General features: G+C 48.2%; 2 protein-coding genes across 11 annotated transcripts in view; one reads left to right on the top strand and one right to left on the bottom strand.

The window, feature by feature from the left end:
- Positions 1-4055, top strand: part of FOXN4 (forkhead box N4) — a 30269-nt gene extending 26214 nt beyond the window's left edge. For 2 of the 3 annotated variants that reach the window (XM_074206108.1, XM_074206106.1), the window contains exons 9-10: positions 269-664; positions 2070-4055. In XM_074206108.1, coding sequence (XP_074062209.1) covers positions 269-664; positions 2070-2329 — 656 coding nt within the window. In that variant the 3' untranslated portion in view covers positions 2330-4055. Of the gene's footprint in view, positions 1-268; positions 665-810; positions 1015-2069 lie in introns of those variants that run through there. The other variant, XM_074206109.1, reaches the window with a different exon arrangement.
- ACACB (acetyl-CoA carboxylase beta) overlaps positions 3904-25559 on the bottom strand; it is a 119335-nt gene continuing 97679 nt past the window's right edge. For 6 of the 8 annotated variants that reach the window (XM_074206099.1, XM_074206101.1, XM_074206098.1 and 3 more), the window contains exons 42-53: positions 24068-24178; positions 22685-22828; positions 21137-21257; positions 19187-19283; positions 17186-17282; positions 12726-12861; positions 11434-11611; positions 10316-10428; positions 9591-9745; positions 8902-9072; positions 8340-8476; positions 3906-7971 (exon numbers count right to left, since the gene is read on the bottom strand). In XM_074206099.1, the coding sequence (XP_074062200.1) occupies positions 7845-7971; positions 8340-8476; positions 8902-9072; positions 9591-9745; positions 10316-10428; positions 11434-11611; positions 12726-12861; positions 17186-17282; positions 19187-19283; positions 21137-21257; positions 22685-22828; positions 24068-24178 (1587 nt within the window). In that variant the 3' untranslated portion in view covers positions 3906-7844. Of the gene's footprint in view, positions 7972-8339; positions 8477-8901; positions 9073-9590; positions 9746-10315; positions 10429-11433; positions 11612-12725; positions 12862-17185; positions 17283-19186; positions 19284-21136; positions 21258-22684; positions 22829-24067; positions 24179-25559 lie in introns of all 8 variants that reach the window. The other 2 variants (XM_074206105.1, XM_074206104.1) reach the window with 1 other exon arrangement.

Raw genomic sequence — 25559 nt, 5'->3', positions numbered from 1 at the left:
ACGGATTTTAATGTGATTTTGTAAAATTTAATTTTCTTCCCGTTTTCTCTCCCAGGTTAATTTCGGGGGGGGGGGGGGGGTCTGGTAGAGTTTAGAGGGACCGCACAGGAAATCTGGCCCAAGGCCTTCATTTTACCAGGGGGAGACGAGAGAAGGGGGTGGGGGAGGGAGAGACCAAGAGCTGAGCCCCACTGGTGCCGCCTTGGCTCTTGCAGCCCCTGGCCGCCGCGGCTCAGCGGCCCTCGGGGCCCTCTCTCATCCCTTGCAGAAGAACTGGACAAGCTGATCAGTGACCGGCCGGAGAGCTGCCGCCGCCTGGGGGAGCCCGGGGAGCCCGACATGCCCGCGCTGGGCCGTGTGGTGGCCGCGGCGGCCGCCCAGGGCCGACTGACCGCCTCGCGCCTCCCGCCCCAGCCCGTGATGACCCTGTCGCTGCAGTCCATCCCCTTGCAGCATCAGCTGCAGCCTCGCGCGGGCCTGGCCCCTGGCTCCCCGGCGCCCGCCCAGACCCCTCCGCTGCACGCCCTGCCCGACGTGAGCTGCAGCCCCCTCCCCACCCACCACGCTGTGAGCAGGGGCCCCGTGGACTTTCTCAACGTCATGGCCGACATGAGCGCAGAGATGGACACTCTGGACCCCAGCATCATGGACTTTGCCCTCCAGGGTGAGTGAGGGGAGAAAGGAGGGGTGGGGGCAGGAGAACGGAGCCATGCTCCATCCAGAGAACGGAGGGACCTTTGGGGCTCACAGGTTCATGGGGTCAGAGAGTCCTAGAAAGGACCAACTCCTTTATTCCACAATGCAAAACAGGCCCAGAGAAGTAGGGATCAAATTTATCGGTGGCCAAGGAGGGGTGGAAATCTAGTTCTTCTGACTCCAACTGTGGGCCCAGGAATGGAGCTCGTCCACTCCCTGGAGAGCAGGACCAGTCTGTGGTCATTGGCCCCCTCGTGAAGGCAGAGCCTACGAGGGACCAGAGGTGGCAGGAGAAGCCACAGGGGCATCCACCCCAGGCCGCAGCCAAAGGGGAGATTCAGGCCAGAGGTGCAACTCCCCCCCCCCTCCCTCTGGGCTGGGGAGCATCATCTGCAGGCAGAGGAGGAGAGGGTCAGGCAGGGGTGGGGCAGGGGGGCAACGGGGCCCACTCCAGAGAGGAAGGGGCCCTCGGCACCTCTCAAACTGTGGACTCCGGACCCTTCACTCTCAGAAACATTGCTGGGGACCCAAAGAACTTTTGTTTGGGGTTTTATCTGATGATATTTAATATACTAGAACTTAAAACATCTTAGTATTTTATGAAAGTAATTTTGACCTCAAAGACCTCCTGAAAGGGCTTGAGGACATAGAGGGTTTTGAGAACTGCAGGCTAGATAATTAATTCAGGAAATGTATTCAATGTTCTCAGACCCCTCCCAGCTCTGACATCCCCTGTACTAAGGTCCCATTCCATCCTCTGGGCATCCAGAACATTAAAAGCCCAAGTGAATGGCATATGTTGATGGGTCCTCAAGGATTGAAGATCTGGTTTATTTCTATGGGGAACAGTTGGGGCGGATTTGGATTTGACAATATTCTGTCTTCCTCTGGAAATGGGACCAGCCCTGTGGCTCTCTCCCTTCCCCACCTCCATTCTGCTTCCAGCCCTACATTTCCCTATGGTTTGTTTAGCCTGAGGTCAGGTGGAAGGCAGGTCACTGGGCTTGGAGATAGGAGACATGGGTTTTGATCTTGTGTCTGCACCTTGCTCATGGTGTGACCTTGGACAAGTCACATGTAGTGAGGTTTGATGTCCAAGGTCTATGTGGCCCTAAACCATATGAAGGGAGGATCCCTGCCCTGTTATGAAAGGACTAGATGGTGGTGGTGCTGGTGAATTGTCAGCTATCCAGGGGAGTGTGATGAGGGCCAACCAGCTTGGCCAAGTTATAGCCCCACCGGGCCTCCAGTGGCCTTGGCCACACCCTGGTTAGGCCCCTCCTCTCTGGGCCTTGGCCTTGGCCACTGCCCCACCCTTCCTGGCTCTTCAGGAAAGCTAGGAGGAATGATGTGGTTCTATTTGCCTCTGAAAGGGAACATTTGGGACGACATGAAGGATGACAGCTTTAGCTTGGACACCCTCGGTGCCTTCAGCAACTCCCCTCTGCAGCTGTCGGACTGCGACCTGGCCGCCTCGGGACTCACCCCTGTCTCCAGCGGCAGTGACCAGTCCTTCTCAGACTTACAGGTCACCAGCCTCTACACCACCTATGCAGCCTCTGGGGACAGTGGATCTTCCTCCTCTGTCCAGTACCTGGGCAACCCAGGAAATAAGCCCATTGCCCTGCTCTAAGGGGGCCATGGCTCTTTGGCCTTTGTAGGGGCTGGGGAGAGTCTGTCCTTGGAGGTGGAATGGGGGGAGTCTCTGGTGCTTAGAGGAAATGCAGGGTGAACCCATTGAGCTCTGCTCAGCTGCAGTACCCCAGCAGAGTCCCTGACCCCAGGCAGAACCCCCCCCACCTCTCTGGGGTCTCTCCTGCTGTTTTCATGGGCCTGATGTTGGTGATGGTGATGGTGTGTGTGTGTGTGTGTGTGTGTGTATGAGAGAGAGAGTGAGCATGAGAGAGTGGGATAGAGAGAGAGAGACAGAGAGACAGAGAGACAGAAGCCCAGGATGCTTAAACACATCCATGGAACTTTTGCATAGAATGTCTCCTAAGTGTGTCCTGTATTATTAGTCTGCTGATGGCTCCAGACCTCCAACACCTCCGTCATTGGAGGTTCCATCATCAGCTCCAAACTCTCCCCTTTCTGCTCCAGACCTCCAACACCTCCGTCATTGGAGGTTCCATCATCAGCTCCAAACTCTCCCCTTTCTATGGACACCTTTAATTTATTCTTCTGAGAAACCTGATGAGCTCTGGGTGAAACCACCTCAGGATGTGTCTGATGGATGGAACCCAATGGGAGACCATACTGGTTGTGGAACAATGGTGGAACAGAGAGCTGGAGAATTTAACTGGATCTCCATTGGGCATTGGCCTGTTGCTTCTCTTCCTTAGAGAAGATAAGACATAGATTTCTGTAGACTAGGTCCCCTGGTCTGTGCTAGGCAGTATTACTGTTTATAAATTTATTTATATTTATTGCTACCAATTGAGACCATGTCCTGTGAGCCAAGCTCCTGGTTCCTTGAGTGACTTTGAATCACCTCTAACACAAATTATGGGTGAATGAAATCCCAGACTTGTTTCTTCATCCCCTATAACCTTGGCTTTCTTCTTTGAACTGTACTTTGCATACTGTGAAACATCTCATTTTTGTGAACCAGAGTCCACATTTAAAAAAAAATACTTTATAGTACTGATTCAGAGCACTTCTTCCGGATGCATCCAAGGAAGGATCCTTCTGCTCCTTCCTTTTTTTTAAGACGTTAAAACTCATTGGCATGGGATTGAGCAGCAGGGAGTTTGTTGGATTTTAAGACATGAACCGAACCATGATGGGGGGTTATTGACACATCAATCACCTGCTATGTTTTGTTCGCCCTTGTGCCTGATAATATTCTGGGTTCCCTCCCTCTTTTTTCATGAAACCTGATCTGCAGACAATTTTGATCCAGGGATCCTGAGTTGGAGGGGGGGTAGGGGTAATGAACAGTAGACTACAAGTTGAAAGAAAAGAAAAGAAGGGATGAAATCTTCTCCTGTGGTCCAAAGTTGGCCAACAAGTTGACAGTTCATCTCCCTTTCCTCCTTGTGGCTGGACCATTTGGAACTCATTCTGGAATAGGATTCATGAGGCAGTCATTTATTTGTCTGCTGGGAGTGATTTGGTCTGAGGCCTCCTTGGAGGTAGCAGCTTGGAGCATATCACCTTTGGAGTCCCTTCTAGCACTCCCAATATCCATAAAGTAGGCAATACGCCCTATGGTGCACTAGCAGCACAAGAGACTTTTTCTGTGATATGACCCAGATCACTGATGATATTTTAATTGTTAATGATGAATTATTTTTAGGGCAACACCAAACTTCTGTAAACATAGTGTAATAGAGCCTTTTTCAATAAAATGAGAAAAAATAGTGGATTTGTTGTTCAAGAGTGTGATTAGAAGTTTGTCCTTCATTTTTGAAAATATTCATTGGCCAGATATCTATACAGAACAAGATGAAGTGGTTCGTCACATTTATTAAGCCTCTACTGTGTTCCAGGGCTTAGCAATGGATTGATCCACAGGAATTTACTGACCTCTAGAAGGTGACCAAGATCACCTCAAGTGAAGGGCCTCAAACTTAGACCACATGAAATTTAATTGAAGGAATTGGGAGTGTTTAGCCTGGAGAAGTCTTAAGGACGTGATTTTCTTCTTGTGGAAGAAAAATTGGCTTCTTTTGCCCGGCCCTAAACAGAGATGGATGTTGCAGATTTAGTGCTGAAAAGGAAAAAATTCAAGACGAAGCCCTCTGGCATTGTTGGATAAATTTATCAATAAAATATAAAATTTATTTTTTAAAAACTATAAAAGGACAATAGACTGTCTTGGGATGTGGTAGGCTACCACTACTAGCATCGATATGTCACTTTTAATGTTTGTAAAGCCCTTTGCAAATACTGTCTCATAAGATTATCACAAGCTGGGGAAGGAGGTGCTCTTATTTTCATTTTTCAGATGAGGAAATTCAGGCAGATTTGCCCAGGGTTACCCTGTTACTAAGTGTCTGAGGCCAGATTTGAACCCAAGTCTTCCTCTAGGCCCCAGCGCTTTGTGAACTGTGGCACCACCTAGGCTGCCCTGACTCTGGACCTCCAGGTCCCCTCAATAAGGTTTATGACGTTTTTCTGGACAGCAGGAAAGGGCTCCCTTTAGGAGTCTCCCTTCAAAGTGGATCCAAAATGCATTTCAAGATGGCAGACAAGAGTTCCAGTTTCTTGGCTGGTGTCACTGGCTCACTACTGATTATTTGATCCCCAAGATTCACCACTTCCATGGGATCCTGTCTTTTAGGTTAGCCACTGCTTTCCACACACTTCCAAAGACTCTATTGCCCCCAAAACCAAAGGTTGAACTGACAAAGACTTGGGATCATCCTTCCATTTTCATCTGAAACATGATGATCCTGAACCCCAGAGTCCAGGGCTTGGGTTTGTCCAAGGCCATGCAGGTGGTCAATAGCAGAGGAAGGACTAGAACCAACCCTGGTCCTCCAGGTACCAACAGAGCCCTTGGCAAGGTAGAGTTTTTATGTCCAGTCACGCAGATGACAAGTGGTGCTACTGGGGCCTCAGTCACAGTCACTAACCAGTACTCATGGAAGCCCAATGGTTTGTAGTAGCTCAAATTCCTAGGGAAGAAAACCTCATCCACTCTACTTAGGAAAGACTTGAATCAAGAATCCTCTGGAGTAGAAATAGTCCTGATCTAAACCTGGCTTTACATCAATTCCCGATGTCAGAGTTCGATCCTGGACATTGCACCAGGAGAGTCCTGGGAAGCTTTTCTCCTAAAGGTGGGGCCGGGCACAGCCTGGGAGGAGACGAGGAGGGTGTCAGCCTTTCTTGATGCTTGAGACAAGGGGAAGGAGCTTGTGGTGATATGCAAAATAAGCTATTGCTAGAAGAACCATGTGGACTTTGGGCAAATCACTTAGTCCCACTTCCCCACAAAAACAAAAACAAAAAACTCAAGTCCTGCCTGGAAGATAAAAGACAAAAAGACTCAGATACAGGCTTTTTTTGTTGTTGTTAAAGGCAGTGAAGAGAGGCCCACTCAGAGCAGCTTCCCTTGGAGAGAAGTCCACATCATAAATGGCTTTTGTCTTCGTCTGCAGTCTAGCTCTCCATGTTTGATAGTGTTTTAGTCTTGCTGGTGGACGTCGGTCACTCATTCTTTGGCTTGCTGATGATGCTTTGGTCTTCTTACTGTTCAGCTAATAGGTCAGGGGAGGAGGAAGCTGCTGGGCCAGGTCTGACCTGGCCTGGCGGGCAGCAGCTCTGTGACCTTGGACAAGGGAAAAGTGGCATCTTCCCTGGTAGAATGGCCACTGCTTGAGGGATGGGGTGGGGCAGCCTCCAATTAATGTTAAATGATGTTCCCTCAGAGGCCCAGGATGCCACCTTCTCTCATCCACCTGGCTCTGAACCCTCCTGGGGTCTCCTACCTCTCGGCTTCATACCTATCCTACTGCTGCCCATGTTTGTCTTTCTTATCTAACTGTAAGACCCTGGAGGCCAGGACCATCATGGTGCCAGGCCTAGAATAGGCCCTTAAGAAAGGCTTGGGGAATGAGTGAATGAAGGAAGGAGTCTACCCCAAGTGTGGATGATGGGGTGGGAGGATCTTGGGGGGGGGGGGTATCAGACAGCTGTCTTCTATCCAGCCCAGAATGAGGATCCCAAATCCAAAAATACACATCCTGAAAAACATGGTCAATTTATTGGAAGCCTCCCTGACAGCTCTCTAGTCTAGACCACCCCTCAAAGGACCAACACAACTTTTGTCGCAGGCCCAGTGTACACACGGATGCATTCAAAATCTTCATGTCCCAAAGCGCCCCCATCCTCCCATCTCAGAGTGATAAATACACAGCAGTTATTGGGACCCTCCTCCACTTTCTTTCACCAGGGCTGATGGCAACACGTTAGGAGCCTCAGTCCTCGCACATAGGTCCTCACTTCTGGTCAGTGCTCGGGATAAATCAGATGAGGTCATTTTGTGACCCTGCCTAGAGAAGCCCCTGCTAACTGCTACCCAGCAAGATGTGTTGACCCACTGCCGGGTCCCCCAGCTAAGCTCAGGACCTCATCAGACAAAGAGACCTTGAGCCCAGGCTCCATCCTCCTCCTCCTCCTCCAGGAGCACCCAGCCATCTGCCCCTCGTCCAATCAGAACAGCTGGGAGGCCGCTGTTCCCCCAAACCACCTGGGCCTCAGGTATCACTGTTCTGGGTCAGTTGGGCAGTGTCTGGTGGACACGTGGCCCACCAATAACAAGGCACTGGGGGTAGGAAAGTCGACTTAGGCAGCAGCTTCATCTGTGGTTGAGGGTTGGGGGGCACAGTAGTGATGCCAACTAATCAAGGCAGACATCGGGTAAGGAGGGCATCTCCCCTTCTTCCATATGTTCCAGTCCAGGTGGCAGAATGGCCTGGGACCAGGCTTGGCCAAGGGGAAGCAAAAAGTGTCTGTGCTTTTCTCAGAAAGGTTGGCACCTGGCAGCCTTGCCCCCTCCCCACAAAAGGAATCTCAGAGAATGAGAAGCCCCCAGAGCCAGGATTATACTTCATTTTTCCTAAAATCACCACTGTATGTACTAAGAATGTTTCCCATTAATGTCCCTAGATTTATCATTTGATGTTCTGAAAAAAAATTGCTTCCTCTTCATTTAGAAAAATGGAGAAAAAAAAGTCACCCCAATCCCCTCGTGGGCAGGCAGGCAGCCAGCCAGGGTAGGCCTGCTGGCAAAATTTGGCTTTCCCTCCGGCCCCCTGTGGACCTGGGTCCCCCAGTTTGTCCCCATTCTTCCGCCATAGAGGATCCTTCATTGGGAGCTGGACTCGTGTCTGTGGACAGGTGTCAGATGCCCCTGGAAGGCCTGGTGCCTGCAGAGCCATGCAGCAAAGACACCTCGAGCCAAAACATACACACCACTGCCCGGGTGCAGGAGGGTGGACATCTCTGCATGAAAATGTTATCCGGATGCCCTTTATTTAGAGGTCAGAGGAGCTGCCTGCTCTTCCAGTCCTGGGGGAAATGCACCAAACCCTTGCAGGGGGCTCCAAGTGGTGGCCAGCAGCCACGGCCGGACGCCTCCAAGCTGCTGGTGTGTCCTCTCCTGAGTGGGACAGTGTCCGGCCCCAGGCGTCCCCTGATCAGGTGGAGGCTGGGCTTTCCATGGTGGCCAGGAGGTGGGCGATCTGTGCCCTGTCTGCGGAGCTGATGTGTTGCGTCATGTGGATCACACAGTCCACGGCCACCTCGGGGTTGTCCTGAACCAGGCTGAGGGAAACAAGAGGGAGACGGGATTGGGCATGTGGTGCTGACCCCGGCTCAGGGACCCCTCCCCCCAAACTGGGTCACATCTACAAGGGCTGTCTGACCTGGAGCGAGGGGGCTGGGGGCTGCCCAGCTTCAGTGAGGGGGTGGCAGAGGTAGGTGTTGGGTGACCAACTGGACAAGGCCTAGGTGGTTGCCATGACAGCAAGGCTGTTTATGGCGGGGTCGGGGGGAGTCAGAAAGGTCTGGGCAGAGGCTGGAGGGACATAAGACACTGCTTCTTGAGGTGGTGAGCTACCTGTCCCAGGGGCGTTCAAGCAGGAGCCGGGCCCTTGTCCAAAGGCCCCAGCTGCCCAGCTGCCCTCACTCACCCTCGGATGGTCTTGAGGACAAAGTCTCGCTTTAGGCACTTGATGTTCTCCCGGATGGCAGAGTGGAGGCCGTCGTCCTGCCGAAGGTGCTTCTCCAGCCACTCTACGACCACCTGGTTGTTGTCCCACAGGTAACCCTGCAGAGCGAAGGCAAGTCAGCTGGGGGGAGAGGGGAGGAGGCATGGGAGCCAAGTTTGCTTTAGCTCAAGAGACACCCCAGCCCCTCTGGGCACAGAGAGGCGCCTTAAGGTTCAGGAGGATGAGGGGCTGATGGGAGGATCTGGGGAGGGACCCCCTAGAGGCGAGAAGTCCCCTCCCCTGCCCTCAGAGAGGGGCCTCCACATCTGGCCACTGTTTCAAAGAATTACTAGTTCTCCAACTGGACTCGTAAACAGGGAGAAGAGAACAAGTGAGAAGAAAGAATGTTGGTGGAGCCGGCTGGAGGGGCAGAGCTGGGACCCCCGAGAGGCCTGACCCCTTCCTACTATGCTGAGAGCAGCCTGAGGTCCCCCCCTAAAGAGGCCAGGAGCCTCTAACAATTTTAGATCAAAACAGAAAGAACCTTCACAGCGCCCTCAGTCTCCATGAACCAGCGGCGCAGCATCGACTGGATGTGCACATGGCTGAGTTCTCTGTTGGCATTCAGGATCTCATTCTTGACGATGTCCTCAAGGAGAAGGCGGCGAAGACGCCAGTAGAGGAATGCGCGTGCATTCTTCCACTCCAGAATGTCCTGCCAAGGAAACCAGAGACCTGAGCGGAGCACCAGTGGTTCTTGGGAAAAGCGAGGATCAGCCCTGGGATAGGAGGCAAGGGACGTGGGCTCCAGGACCCCCCATCTGGATTCTAGGCTCCAAGGCCCTCCCAGTTCTGACATTGGATAACTATATAAGAATCAATTTTTATCCAATGAAAATGGTTCCTGTCAATGTTGTTTCCATATTTAAAATGTAATTAAACAGTAAAAGCAAGGTCTCATAGGGAAAAACTGCATCCAAAGGGCTCAGGAGCTCCCTGGATGCTTGGGCAGAAGATGCCCCAGGACAGCATCATCTCCAGGCCCTTGGTGTGTGTGGGGGGGGGGGGGGGCGGGGGACTGGGGTTAATGGACAGCTTCCATCATCATGACCCCCCTCCCTTCTCTGCAGGTCTTTGGAGGGAGCAGCTGGACCCATCAGCCAGGGATGGACCCAATGACCCATCACATCCCCTCTGGCCCGAGAGCATGGGACCCTGGGAAATTCCCTTAACTGTAATGACGCCCTTCTCCTGCATCCTCCCGGGCGTGTCATGGAGGTCGGCGAACTGCACCGCCACCTGGTGGTAGACAGGTAAGAGGTACTCCTCCCGGGCTCGGAGTTTGCTTTCCAGTTCCTTCCGATCCTTGTCTGGCAGATCCTCCATCCCTGTGACCCCAAGGGGAAAGTAAAGGATTAAGGCCAGGAGGGAGCAATCTGGGAAGGGAGGGGGGAGGGAGGAGGGAGGAGGAAGAGGGAGGGAGAGAAGGAGGGAGGAGGGAGGAAAAGGGGAAAGGAGAGAAGGAAGGAGGGAAGAAAAGAATGAAAGAGGGAATGAGAGAGAAGGAAGGAGGGAGGGAAGGATGGAAAAAGGAGAGAGGGAGGAAAGAGGGAAGGGGGAGGAAGGAATGAGGGAAGAAAGAAAACAAGGAGAGGACAGGAGGAAAGAGAAGGAAAGAGGGAGAAGAGAAGATTGGAGAGAGAGATGGAGAAAAGGAAAGGGGAGAAAGAGGGGGAGAAAGGAATGAAAAGAGGGGGGAAAAGAAAAAAGGAAAGATGGAAAAAAGGAGAGGGGGAGATAAGGGGAGAAAGACAGAGGGAAAGAGGGAAGAAAGGAAGAAGAAAAAAGAGTAAGAGAGAGAAAGAAAAAGAGGGAAGGAGAGAAAGAAAAAGGGCAGAAGGGAGAAAGAGGGAAGGATGGAGAGAGGGGAGGGAGGGAGGGGTTCTTCCTCCCCTTACCCAGCTGTTCCACCAGCTTCATGTAAACACTGTCAACCCTCCTCATGGTTTTGAGCAAGTCTTTCTTCCGGAATTTGATCTCCACCGTCCCTTCAGGTTCCAAAACCCCACCTCTGGAAAAACAAGGAGTTGGGGCTTGGGTCACTAAAAGCCACCTGGAGCCTTGCTGGGGACAGTGAGGGTCAGTAGAAAGAACTCAAGCCTGGGCAGGTGGGCTTCCAATCCCATCAGTGGACTGACCCCACTCTCTCCAGGGGCTCCAGGATCCCTTAACTGCCAAATCAGAAGAATTTGTCTCTGCCACAATGGCTGCTGCTGACCGCCTTTTCCTCTCCTTTTCTTCATTCAATATCAATATGTGTTTATTAAGCCACTAAGGTTTCCATACTGGATAACTGGGGTGCAAAGACAAACATGGAGACCATCCTTGCCCCCAAGGGTCTCTGGCTCCTCCAAAATCCCTAGAGTTTCTTTGGAACCCACTTTATATAGGTACACATTGTCAAGGAGAGAGACCCTTGCCCAAGAATGCCTTTGGTCCTCATATGCCTTGCAAACAGTAGGTGCTTAATAGGTGCTCATTGATTCTGATTTAAACAAAAAAAAAAAAACCAACAGAAGCCAGAATGTAAGTAATGTGGCATGTGAGCATGAAAGTGGCCCCCACAACCATTTTATGTCCTGTCTCCTGCTGCCAAGAAGAATGAGTTGAAATCATAAAACATCAGAGCTGGAAGAGTCTTTGAACACAGACTGCCAAGGATGGAAGGGTTTCTGAGTCCAATCCCCTCATTCTCCAGATGAGGAAATTAAGACCCTCAAATATTTTTAGAGCACATTAATTAAGCACCTAATGCATACAGAGGACTATATAAGATATTAGGAAACCTAGTTTCGCGACAACACGCTCAATATTGAGTAGAGGAAAGCTTTCAGAGCCAGGCTGAGATCCAGGTTGCTACCATGTTGTTGGTGATGGACCCAACCAGTCCAAATCTCCAAGGGACAACAATTGAGCCTAATGTTATTTGGGTCTTTCCACTCTTGATGGAGCTAAGAAAAACCTCAGAACTCAGACTATCCAGAGACCATGAGGAAAAGTCCTGGGATGCACCCACCTGCTCTCTTTATCGGCATACATCTCCATGCACAGAGGGTTGATTGTTGGGTCAATGACTACCCAGGAGCCTCCACGGAGTTCAGCATATGGGGGGATGTAGATGAGGACAGGCTGCTTGTACTGCCGGAGGCCATCCACAATATAGGCACCAAACTTCAACACCTGGTCATACATGTCTGGAGTCCAAAGGGTCCCCCACCCCCAGCCCAACCAGCTTTGTTATCAAGAGCAGCATGCCCTTGGACCTTGGAGAAGGGCCTCCCACAGGAAGGCCCTCCATCTCCAAGGTTCCCTCTGCCCCTTCCCCCAGGAATAGCTAAGAGGATGCCCTTCTCACCATCCTCACCACTTTGTCTGCAGCAGAATAATGACATTCTAAGACTTAGAGGGACGGGAACTCCAGGAATCATCTGAGGTCCCTTTCCTCTGGTGTGAGGAGCCCAGGATCTGGATTCCAACTCTAATGACTGTGTGACCCTGACTGAGCCATTCCACCTGGGAGTCTCTTTCCTCCTAAAGCTCCCTCTATTTATCTGATGTCCGTGAAGTGTTTTATAAACAAGAGTCTTGGGATACAAAGCACAGCCAGGGCTTCTTCCGTGATGATCCCTGGCTGTCCTGGATGACCCATCTCACACTACCATTCTTTGTCATACTGGGCAGAGCCCAAGTCAGCCACCGAGACCAAGAATTCTAAGAACCTAAGTTAGGAGGCTGGAGTCCTCCATCTGCCTCTGGCCTGCAAGGTCTTCCTCTGAGAGATGAAGACCATCTTGGCTTTGTCTGCCTCATGGAGGACCAAATGAGAGAAGAGATAGAGGAATACCTTGAGAAATTATTCCTGGGTCAATGGCAAGGGGTGATCATCATCAAGTTTTCAGAACAAGAGTTAAATTAGAATGTAAACACTTTGGAGGCAGGCACTGTTTTATCTTTTGTATTTGTATATGCTTAATAAATTACATGTTAATTGATGGAGTGGGACCCAAACCTACCTGTAGTAACAATAGTCCTCATTTACCTAATGCTTTGTAGTTACAAAGCACACACATTCTCTCATTTGGTTCTCATGAAAATCTCAGGAGATTGTTCAATTCCCATTATAAAATGGGATGGGAAAACTGAGGCTTGAAAAAAAATGAGGTGAATTATCCAAAATCCCGTAGTTAATAAGGCTGAATCTGGACTCAAACCCCAGGCCTTTTGTCCTCAGACCCCAGCCTTCATCTATCACACTATGATGTCACTGGCACCTCTGCCTGGACCTGCTCATTTTACTTCCTTCCTTACCCTTCATGCCCCCAGAGAATCCTCTCCAGTTAGCAAAGATCATCAGGGGCAATTTCTCCCGGTTGAAATCCTTGATGGCCTGGGCTGTTTTAAAGGCAGAATCTGGGAACCACACCTGCCCTGCCTGCTGGATTATCTGTAAAACATGGAAATGAGGCTTAGATTAACTCCTGGGGCAAAAAAAGAACCTTCATGGGATAGAAGTTAAGTAGGCTCTAGTGGCACTGGAAATGGCTGAGACTGAGAATGTTAAGACCCCCTCAAAAAAAAATCCAATATACATCTCTATCTGGGATGTCTCTACCAAGACTTAAGATCAAGGGTTGGCACAGTTCCTTACATGTACCTCCTGGTTGGTGTCCCCTTGCCTTCAGTGTCTCCCCTCTCTAAGCCACCATCCATAGAACTGCCCAAGTGGTCTTCAGTAGGCAAAGATGTGACTCCATCATCCTTCTACTCAAGCTCTGGTTTAGTGGCTCCCTATTGCTTTGAGGAGCAAATGTGAATGTCCCCTCTTGGCAGTCAAAACCCTTCCCAACCTGGTGACAGCATGGTCACATATGGCTCCCCTTCATACACACTGCAGGTAAGCCAAGCTGCCCTTCCTGTCAGCCCTCACGTGGCCATGGCTGTAATGGTGTCCTTCCTCAACTCCACCACCTGAGACTCCCCCATTTCCTTCTATAATAACATCTTTCCCAAAGCCTTCCCTCCCTAGTTATCTTGTATTTATTTTGTATATTCTCATAGACATATTCGTTGCCTCTCCTGATGAAGGTAATCTGTCTGAGGACAAGGACTGGTTAGTGTTCGACCAGTGCTTAGGATATAGTAGGTCTTACTAAATGTTTAGCGTTCTGACATTTAGATCTTTGCACAGCTCTTTCCTTTTCAGAGCACTTTCACACAATTTTCCATCTACTCCTCCTGCAATTCTGTGAAGCTGGTATTATCATGAGTTATTTGTCCTAAATCACTGGGTTAATAAGTGGCAAGGACTAGCAAGTTCTAGAAACCCAAGAGTCTTGACTGCTATCCTAATAATAATGTTTCTCCTTCATTTTCAAAGAAGACCACCACATCAGGGAGGTGACACCATGGCAAATACATGGATTGGATTTGAATGAGGGGGGCTGTGCTAAGCCACCGGCCTCACTTTCTCCAGATCTGGATCAGGACGACTGGAGATGACCCTGGATGTGAGACAATCAGGGTTAAGTGATATGTCCAAGGTCACACAGCTAGTAAGAGTCAAGTATCTGAGACTGGATTCAAACTCCTGTCCTCTTGACTTCTAGGCCAGTGCTCTATCCACTAGCTGCCCTGACCGCTATTCTAATGTTCTCCCCAACATGCTATGCTACTCCCCAAGAAATAGCAAGTGGAGAGTTCTGATGAGGAGTTATTTCTTTATTAGCTCTCTACCAGCACTGTAGGAATGGAGAGATGCCACCAGAATTAGCAATACCATCATCACCATTACCATCATCACAACAATTATCAATATCACCCTCATCACCACCACCACCGCCACCATCATCACCATTATCATCACTAATGCCATCATTCCCATCACCATCACTATCATTCACTAACACCACTAACCATCACCACCATAATCAGTATCACCATCACCATCATCATTACCATCATCAATACCATCGCTGTCATCTAACACCAATGTCACCATCATCATCATCATCACCAATATCACCATATTCATCAACATCATCATAGATAATGCCAATTTCATCATCGTCAATGTTATCATTATTATCACCACCATCCCCCACACCATCATTACCATCCCCAGCAGCATCAGAAGCAGCATGGTTCTATTCTTCCCCAATGTTAAAAATGGTAAATGGTAAAAAAACCCTTGGAGTTTGGTTTTACTTGACTACATAATGCAAGTTACTTTCTTTCTTTCAATGAAGGAGTTACCAAAAGGCAAAGAGAAAGTGAGAAAAGAAAGCTATTGAGTAAAAATGAACAGAAGTGGGGCAGCTAGGTGGCACAGTGGATAAAGCAGGAGTCAGGAGCCCCTGAGTTCAAATCTGGCCTCGGACACTTAATAATTACCTAGCTGTGTGACCTTGGGCAAGTCACTTAACCCCCCCACTGTCTTGCAAAAAAAACCCCAAAAAATTTAAAAAAATAAAACACTAAAACAAGTCACTTAACCCTATTGCCTTACAAAGACAACAACATAAAAAAAAATCAACAGAAGAGAATAGAATGAAGTTAGCACAGGAAACCCAGGTAACTTTGAAAATAAGATGCAGAATTTATTATGTTTAAAAAGAAAAGCACATGCTTCATAATCTAAACTTATAGCTTTGCATATAATCCTCTTTCTCTTCTATTTTGCATGTGGAATTGTTGCTCTGATGTGAAATCACAAAAACAATCTCCTCTGCCAGTCAAACTCGCCTCATATCCTCTGTTATGAGCCTCATGAGGGCATGGATGTGAACCTGAGACTGGCTTATCTAACCTTTTCCTCTATAGAGTCTAAGACTTCAGGTCAGATGGCTGAGAATTAGGGAGGGAGACCCTGGGGAAAATTCTAAATAGGAGAGCCGAGCCCAATCTGGCTTAGATGTGGATGTACCTACATGAGCTCAATGGGAAAGCCCATCCCTTGATGCCAGAGGGAAACAAGATTAACAAACAAGCCCCTGGGCCCAGCTGTCCATGGTGACCTTGAGTTTATAATCTCCCACCGGAATTAGTGATGTGAGGCTGGAGCAGAGAGAGATCAAATCTGGCAAACACCTACATTGAGATAACCTCTGTACCCATGTCAGCTGATGGGATCATTAAATGAGTCAATGTAGAGAGAATACCAGAGAGAACCCAAGGCAGGTTGTTTTAATGCAGGTGTTAAAGAGATGTAGCCTCTCTCCTCTGCTCCAGTCTCATCACTAATTTCTACAGGAAATTATAAACTCAAACTCATCCTGTCCCAAACTAGTCTCATCATCTTTCCCCCCCCAGGAGGTTTCTCTCTTCTATCTTCCCCATGACAGTCAAGGGCACCACCATTCTCCCAGTCCTCCAGCCTCACAATCCAGGAGTCCTCCTGGATGCCTTCAATCTCTGATTGACCATTTCCAAGATGGCACTACTGCATCTCTCCTAGGTATTATCTTCTCTCCAACCACACCGGCAGCACTCTAATTTGGATCCTCATTGTCTGGACTAGAGGACAGCCTCCTAGTCTCTCTCCCCTCTAACCCACCCTCTACTTAGCCATCAAAGTGTTGTTTTTAAAGTGTGAATCTGATCACCAACAGAATGATGGGATACATGGGACAGTGAAGTCAGGAGATCTGGATTCCAATACTACCTCAAATTGATTACCTGAGAGCCATTGGACAAGTCACTTTAGCACTGCCCACCTTGCTGTTCTCATTTGTAAAATGAAGGCTCCTAAGGTCTATTCAAACTCTAAATTTATGATCTTATGACTGTCGATCCTGCAATTCAAGTCACTGGAGTCCATGACATCAAATATAAGCTCTTCTGCTTAGCATCTCAGGATCCTCACAGACCCCAGCATTTTCCAGTCTTCTCACACAGGACTTGCCTCTGCATGGTCCCACCATATTAGTTTATTTGCTGCTCTACAGAAATGAAACTTCATCTCCCATCACCAAGCCTTTTGTTTGAAGTAATGATTCTCCCTTTTCTTCTTGAAATCCCTTGGCTTCCTTGAAAAGCCCTCAGGGGACCCCTGTCTTAAGAGGCCTTTCCCAGACCAGACCTGGCCCTTTTCCTCCAGGATCATCCGGGAACTTCTTTGAATGTTTCTGGTACCTACCTACATGTACTGTGTACATACCGTCTCCCCCCCTTAGTAAGCTCTTTGAGGGAGGAAGCTGTCTTGGCTTTTATCTTTGTTTTGTTTTTTGTTTTTGTTTAATTTTATATATTTAAGGCAATGGGGTTAAGTGGCTTGCCCAAGGCCACACAGCTAGGTCATTATTAAGTGTCTGAGACCGAATTGGAACTCAGGTCCTCCTGACTCCAGGGCCAGTGCTTTATCCACTACGCCACCTAGCTGCCCCTGGCTTTTATCTTTGTACCCCCAGAACTTAGTCCAGTGTTTGGCTAACAGAGTAAACCCCTGTTGGCTTGCTGTATGATTGATGTGCAATTTTAAAAGTCCAGGCAAGAGCTGTTCATGGAAAGATCTTATGTTCCCTGGTCATCTGACCATACCTGGCAACATCATACACCTGGCTTTCGACAGACCTAAATTGAAGAAAGAGGGACCAAGATGGGGAAGATGAAGTTGGTAAGCCCCCAGAGGATAACGCCAAAGGCCTTGTTTTGGAGGTTGAGTTTTTTTAAGGAAAAATGTCAGAGACTAAAATGACCCTTGGCCCCTCCCTCCCACCCATCTCCCCTCAGTGGACCTCTCCAGAGCTTTCCCTCCTTCCTCCCACACTCACCTTGGCTTCCGAATCTAGGTTAGCTGGATCAGCGGGGACCACCATCTCAACAGTGCGCGTCTCCACAGCTATCACCCCAACAGGAATTCCCCCCAACCTGCAAGACACAAGTCTGCTGGGTGAGGGTGTTCTGAGAGCCACTACATGCTCGACATGGGGAGATTTTGACCTGGTCTCAGTCCATATATCTGTTCTACATCTACATTCGAAGTATCTCAGGGCCTGCAGGTATGGCAGGGCGACACAGGAGCTGTGCCAAGGAGACTAAGCTCTCTGAAGGCTGGCACTGGGTCTTACCTAAAACAATTTTCTTCTGTATTATTTAGCATAGTGTTCTATACACAGTAAGAATTTGATTATTAAATGCTTTTTAACAACTGGTCAATTAGTTTATTGGAAGAAAACACACTGATAATCTTAAGTAACAGGTTGTTCATAAGCAGAAGAAAGAAGACATCAATTCACCTATTTGGTCCAGGTTGAGGTTAGGGGTGCTAACTCTTACTAACAGATGCTTCCTGGACAATTCTAATAAGGCTACTGACAAATAATGTTTGTCCTTTATTCTCAAAGAAGACTCTGATATCAGAGAGTTGATGCCATGACAAGCACGTGAATTAGATTTGAATGAGGGGGACAGTGCTAAGTCACACCATCTAGATCCCGGGGCCAGATCTGAATCAGGTCGACTGGGGATTGGCCTGGATGGGAGGCAATCAGGGTAAAGTGACTTGCCCAAGGTCACACAGCTAGTAAGTATTTGAGGCCAAATTTGAATTAGGATCTTCCTGACTTCAGGATCAGTGTTCTACCCACTGCACCTTCTTCAAGACCAAGACAAGAACATGCCCAGAGAAGTCCAGTGGCTTGAGAAGAATAGTGAAGGGGATGAATGGGCACTGTAGGGGGGGCACCTTCAAGAAAGCCTTCCTGACCACCCCATTAGCAGTGGAGTTCCTTGACCCTACTAGTTCTTAAAGGGAGACCAGAGAGACTGAATTGTGGCCACCATCTTCCTTGGAGGTGGTGAAAAAGATAGTTAGACAATGTGGGGGGAGAGCCAGAGGAGGGCATAGGAGTCTGTATTCCGGGCTTCTAGAAAAAATTCCAAGGGAAAGTAATGGGGAGAGTCATACCAGGGTTTACTTTTTCTAATATGAAAATCTGGGCCCAGGGGAAACCATCCCCTGGCTGAGAAGACACAGGAATAAAAATTGAGAGTCCCCAGAGAATTCCCAGAACCAGAAAGCCTCAGAGGCAACTCCAGCCAAGTTTTCCTAATAGCCATCCCCCTCTATAGAACATTCAGGAAACAGTTGTCCAGTCTCTCCCTGAAAACCCTGCCTGATGGGGAGATCACTATCTCTTGAGCAAACCTTACTTTTGGACACATCGGAATATCAGGAAGCTTTTTGCCGAGTTGGAATTCACCCCCTCGAGACTCTTATCTGTTGGTCCTCTAGGGCTAAGATGTTCAGATTGGTGAGTGACTAAAGGGGGACAGATCCATCAAGCCCCTGCATCTGGCCAGCCTCAACCCATCCTGGAGACCCTGTCACCTTCCCCACTCTTCTTTTTGGCAGTCATCCAACCAATACTGCCTCTGTTCCCAAAAAGGACTAGGGACAACAGATCCAAGGCTTGGCTTGCCATTCTTGGGATCCCACAAGCCAAGCCTGCCTTCCCAAGCCATCACCGCTGATGGGTATCTTCCCCTGAGGGAAAGGAAGTTCCCTGAAGGCAGGGTAATTGTCCCTATCTGAGCCTAGCCCATGACAGATCATGAATCGACATTTTTTTCAATCATTAATGCCTTTTCTCCTCTGGGTCCTAGCACATTATGGCACATCACTTTTAAAACCTATAAGCTATCCTCATCCCCCCACCTTCCACTCCTAGAAAAGTCACTCAAGAAAAAAAGACCAATAATCTCTTGGAGTCATTCTTTCAGTTGGTAGAGAAGGTTGTAAAAAGAGTGGCTTCCTGTCCATAGAGGGTTACCTCGCTCGGCCGGTGACTACGGTTTGGGCCCAGGGTTCCATGATCTCCTTGAAGCTGTTCTGGTCAAAGAATCCACTCTGCCAGGCCCCCTTCATAGCTGGAGATGAGAAGGGGAGAAGGATGTGCTGTAGGAGCTGCTTCCTCCAAGGTTGGGGCCGGGTGATGGGTTGAGAAGCAGCATCCCTATCTCCCATGAGAATTGGGCTAACCTTCCCCCTTCCCCCTTCCCAGTCTACCCCAAGTTGCCCAAAAGAATGAAAATCGAACACAAAATTGGGAGACAATGCCCCATGTATCATCATTAGCACCTACTAGCCCCTCATCAGACTAAGATCCTAGGTCCCTGAACTTACAATCAAAGGACCTGGGATCCAACTTTGGCCCTGCAACTTACTCATTAGAAGTCACTCCCCTCTCTGGGACTCAGTTTCCTTCTTTGTAAAATGAAAGAGTTAGAAAAGATGGTCTACAAGGCATGTTTTTTTTCTTTCATTCTCATAGTTCTTTTTTCTCCTTTAGTTCTGATTATTTTTTTATGATTAATGTGGAAATATATGGAACATGATTATACAAGCACAACCTGTACCAGATTACTTGCTGTCACAGGGAAGAGAAATAAAAATGTGGTGCTCCAAAGCTTACAAAAAGATGAATGCTGAACCAGAAAAACACTGTACACCCTAACAGCAACATGGGGGTGATGATCAACCTTGATGGACTCGCTCATTCCATCAGTGCAACAACCAGGGACAATTTGGGGTAACTGTGATGAAGAATCCCATCTGTATCCAGAGAAAGAATTGTGGAGTTTGAACAAAGACCAAGGACTATTACCTTTAATTTAGAAAAAAAACCCAACCTGCTATCTTATTGTCTGATCTTGCTCTCTCTTATACTTTATGTTTCTTCCTTAAGGACATTATTTCTGTCTCATCACATTCAATTTGGATCAATGTACAACATGGAAACAATGTAAAGATTGGCAAATTGCCTTCTGTACGGGGTGGGGGGGAGGGAAGTAAGATTAGGGGAAAAATTGTAAAATTCAAAATAAATAAAATCTTGGAAAAAAGGGACCACGTCAGAAATGGAACCCCGGTCTCCCCTCACAGTCCAGAAATCTTCCCACCATCTTCCCACCAAATTTGGGAACTTCATAAAGTGGAAACCCAAGCAGGAGATTCCTTTCTCTAGGAAGAACCTAAAACAGATATCAGGTACTATTTTTTTTAATTTAAAATAAAAGGGAATGCTCTTTCCTTGGGTGGTATGTTTGGAATGTGAATGGTATAGAGACTCTGCCTTATAAGGAAGCATCTCCCAGAATCCCGGCCTCTCCAGAGACAGAGAAGGGGGGGAGGGAAAGGGAACATCAAATCTCTCTCTGGGACAACTTCTCTGAAGATTTTTGTTCATCAGGTTTGTAATGACTCAGCAATACAATCAATGGATGATGTATAACTTCTACTCTAATATAGGATAAATATATATATATATATATATATATATATATATATATATTCATATAAATATATCAAAAGGAAACTTTTCTCCATTTCTACCTAGACGCACACACGTAGCTTTAGGTCTGTGTGTGTGTGTGTGTGTGTGTGTGTGTGTGTGTGTGTATGTGTGTGTGTCAAAGGGGAACCTTTCTCCATCTCTACCTGGACACATCATCTACTGCCTTCTGGGGCCAGAAGGTCTCTCAACTAGTTGATCTCCAAATCCCATCCCACCACAATCCCATGGGAATGACAAGAATCTGGCAGTTATGACAATGCCTTCTTGGGCATGGTCTTCAATGGATAACTTTTGATTCTGTTTAGAGGCCTATGGACACCTCCAATCCATGTTGGGCATGACCTTGAAAGGTCCTGACCTCAGACTTTCTTAAGAGATCAGAAAAGGACCCTGAGCAGGGAGACAGAGGTGGCTGTCAGGGCTTACTTGGATGAGGCCTTCCTGCAAGCATCCATCGGGGATCATAGGGAGCTTTGGAAGGAAGGAATTCAATTTCTCGGTCAATGGGATCAGTGGGCGAGACGATGGGCACCGAGCTATGATTGTCCTATGGAAAAAAGAAGAAGGAAAATTCTCCAGGCTCCTTCTGAGGCACAATCCTATGACCTAAGGTAGAAAACTCATTATTTTTTTCCTCTACAGCTCTCATTTCATAAAACTACTGAAGGTCAACACCTTATATGTCTTTGGACAAGGCCAATATAAGAATCTGTTTTGTTTGACTATGATGCTTGTTTTCTTTTGCCAGGGGTGGGGATAAAGGAGTAGATGGAAGAAAAACATTGATTCTTGGGCATTAAGAGTTTTTTGTTTTTGTTCTTGGTTTTTAAATTCTAGGTCCAACTTGACCTGTATCTTTTGAATGAAATGTCCAAATCCCTTTCTTACTGGGCCTCAGTTTTCAAACCTGCTAAATAGCTACAGCTGTTGGATCTAAGATCTGAAGGGACTTCAGCCCTAAGAGGCTGAGTTTATGCTACAGTCCCAAGATAGCAGCCAGTGTCAGCCAGGAGAGGGAGGGATGTGGAAGAGAAAAACTCGTCCCTGGCCCTCTGCCACTGAAGATGTGTACCATGTGATCTCAAAGTTCCCTCTTTGGAAAGCAGATGAAATGCTTAGTACATGTTTATTGAATTGAACATCACTAATTAGAAAGAAATACCGTGCCATTCTTGTGGATGGTTCTATTTGTTTTTAAATTTACAGAGGAAGTTCTGTGACCCAATGGCAAGAAAGCTGACTCTTGTCGAGAAGACCTTAGTTCAACTCCCAACCTCAGATCCTACTAGCTGTGGGACCCTAGGCAAGTCACTGAATCCTGCCTCAGTGTCCCCATCTGTAAAATGGCATTAGTTATGACATCTTAGCCTCCCAAGGCTGGTGAAAAGATTGCTTTTTATCAAGTGCTTTGCAAACTTTCAAATGCTATACATTGCTAGCTACTATTATTTTACTTTTACTCTGCATGCAACAAATACCCAATAAAATATGCATTTCCATGTACATGGAAGAACTGCCCATGAAGCAACAAGCTTCTATTAGGCATCAACTTCTTTCTTTGCTCTCCTATTCTGAAACAATAAATGCTGGTTAGATGGGACCGGATAATGGAACAGAGCTGCAAATGATGACAGGAGTCAGAGGGTGCTGGAGAAGGGAGTCAGGACTGATGATGATGATGATGATCTGGCCTCAAGAACTCCACCCAATCATAGCCAGGCTTCCTAGCACAATAATCAGAATTCCTCCCCAGAATGGGGAGGGGGAAGGAGTGGACATACTCACTAAGAAGAGAGGTTATTGGAGCAGCTAGGTAGCTCAGTGGATAGAGCACTGGCCCTGGAGTCAGGAGGACCTGAGTTCAAATTCAGCCTTGGATATTTAAGAATTACCTGTGTGACCTTGGGCAAGTCACTTAACCCCATTGCCTTGCAAAGAAAAAAAAAAGAAGAGAGGTTATTGGGTATGGCCTACCTTGGGCATGTATGATAGCCACTCCAAGATGGTGTAAACTCCCTCAAAGTCATCTGGAACGGTGATGTGGGAAATGCCATTAAAATGCATTATCTGCACGCCACCCAACTGGTTGTTTGAGGTATAAACTTCCCGGCCAAGGACCTGGTTTAAAAGTCAAAATCAGCAAAGCCCCCAAACCGCTTGTGCGTCCAACAGACCCACCTTTGCCGGGCTTGTCCTATTGGCTTTCGGATCATAGAGCTGGCCCAGAGAGCCCTCACTGAGCAGCTGGGGCTTCATTCAGCTCAGACATAGGGTGTCACAGAACAAGCAAGGGGAGGCTAATGACCAAGGGCCTGAATGGCCTCCAATAGTGAATGAAACATCTATGGTTGGAGGCGACTACAGAGAAGAGGCTGGGAAGGAGGAAGGACACCCCAAACTATTGAGGGGTTCCTAAGTTTATCACTTCTCTAGGCCCTTTCCGCTCTAATTCTTCCCTCCACTGGCACTGGTTATTCCTCCTTCTGGTGGAAGGTTGACCAAGATGAGCCCATTAAGCATCATGGCAGGAGGCTTTGTGAAGGTGATCAGGTGGACTAGACTATGACACCCAATTCTGGTTTATCTGTGTCAGAGTGTGAATATGTGGGACCCACAAGAATCAAGGTGGCTCATTGATGAGGGTGCTGGGCCTGGGGTCCAAAAGACCTGAGCTGACTCTTGCCATAGAAAATTCTTGACCTCTCCCTCAGCCTCAGTTTCCCCATCTAGAAAATGAAGGGGTTAGACCCAAGAGTGTCTAAGACCCCTCTCAGCTATGATAATCCATGGCCTGCAATTCAGTCATTTCTTTCATAGAATCTTAGAATCAAGAGTTGGGGGCTTTCTTGTCTCATCTGTGCCAGAATACCTGAGTCTGATGTGCTACGAAAGGACAAGGTATTCCCTGCTTCTGGCAGCAGCCTGGCTATGGCCTCCACTTTTGGATGTTCCTTACTGATGACCTCTGCTGCTTTCACACTGCCTTTGACACCCCCCCCCCCCCCGCCCCAGTCTCTTCTGTAGAATAGCCCTCATTCCTCCCCTGCCCCAGGTCATCTCCCAGGTTTGAGCATCCTCACTCCTTCAGCCCCTCCCAGGGATCATTGTTTCTGTTCCACCACCTCACCTTCCCAAAACCTCCTGCCAGGATATCCTGGAAAGATGCTAATTGGACTCACCTTGGTCAACCTTCTTACCAGAAAGGTGGAGAGAAACCAGCACCAATGGAAGAATATAGGAGAAGAAAGAGCCACAATCAGGACACAGGGGGAGGGTGATGGATGGCAATGACTGTCCTCCTTGGCCTTCCTGCACCTGCACCCCCAGACGTCAATGAGCTGAATGAGCTGAGGTTACCTTATTCAACGCACTGGCTCCTGTCAGGATGATGTGGGAATTGTCCACCTGTATCACTCGCTGTCCCAACCGCACCAGATAGGCACCGATTCCAATTGCCCGGCAAGTCACCTACAGGAGAGGAGTCATTGGTTAGGGAGGGGAGAGCCAGAGCAGGAAACATTCACTCTGACAGAACTCTGTGCCTTGGTTAGCACAATCAGACCCTACAAGATACAAGGGTCTGGGATCCTTTTAGGATGGAAGTGACCTCCTGGGGTTGCTGTGGCCAGAACTCATCCACACTCAGCAAGGAGTCTTCTCAGGCCACACACTTCCCCTGGGACTGTGGGCAAAACCTTCGGAGGATCAGAGAGAGCCTGAGCTCAAATGGGGGGCCTTGGTGAACCCGAGGAGCTCCATATTCTCAGAAACCTCTGGAGGGATCTCTTTGCCTGACAAGATCACCAAAAAACAGCATCAGAGCCACATCTAGGGTGCTGAGGTTTTTCTCAGCCCAAATAATAGCTACTGCTGCTTCAGAACAAGGGCCAAGTTTGAGATTCCACAATCTTGAAGCCCTGGCAGGTTCAACTATTCCTCTCATTGTTCAATTTGGGGGGGGGGGGAGTGAGGGCCTGGGGAGACAGAGAATCAACACCCGACTCTCCTGTTCTCATTTGCACAGGTTTGTGAGCGTTCTGCTGAGCTCATCCACTCGTGGATGATCTTGTTCTAATGTAAGACCCACAGAGGCAGTGTGGCCTAGTGGCAAGGGCATCTGCATCAGAGCCAAGAGACCCAAGTACCGACCCTTCAGCGCCATGCTGGAGAGGATGGGTCATTGACCATGGAGCCTCCATTTCCTCATCTGTAACATGGAACATCCATTTCTTTTGTTTGGAGTCTCCGACCTTCCAAGGAAGGGGGTCCCATTCTACATGGCTCTTGTGACTGGAAAATGAAGAGCCACGTAGAGTGAATCAAGGCTCTGGGAGACAACTAAAATGTGAGACCTTTTCAAAAACAGAATATGGGTGTTGGGTGGTTCAGTGGACAGAGCACTGACCCTAGAGTCAGAAAGACCTGAGTTCAAATGTGACCTCAGGCACTTAATAATGACCTAGCTATGTGGCCTTGGGCAAGCCACTTAACCCCTTTGTCTTGCAAAAACCAAAAAAAAAAGAAAAACCCATTAAATTGAATATGGTGAATTTATTGATGGCACAAATTATAGAATTCTGTTTTTTTTTCCTCACCACGTAGATGGATTAGGGCAACATGGAATAGGGGTGGTGGTGAGATCCCCAATCTAGAGAAAGGAGTTCCTAGACTGGAACTCCTGGTTGGGAATGAAGGTCCACGGCTTTCTCCTTTCCTCCTTGGAGGCCACAGGAGGACTAGCCCAGGCCTGGACCTCACAGGCTTCCAACCTGAGAACCCAGAGCTGCTGTCAGGCCCCCCAAGTTGTGGTGAGATGGATATGGTGAAACCCAGAGCATCATCTCTGTTT

The sequence above is a fragment of the Macrotis lagotis genome, chromosome X, assembly GCF_037893015.1.
Source record: "Macrotis lagotis isolate mMagLag1 chromosome X, bilby.v1.9.chrom.fasta, whole genome shotgun sequence".
NCBI lineage: Eukaryota > Metazoa > Chordata > Mammalia > Peramelemorphia > Peramelidae > Macrotis > Macrotis lagotis.
This window is presented reverse-complemented; position numbering and strand designations above follow the sequence as displayed.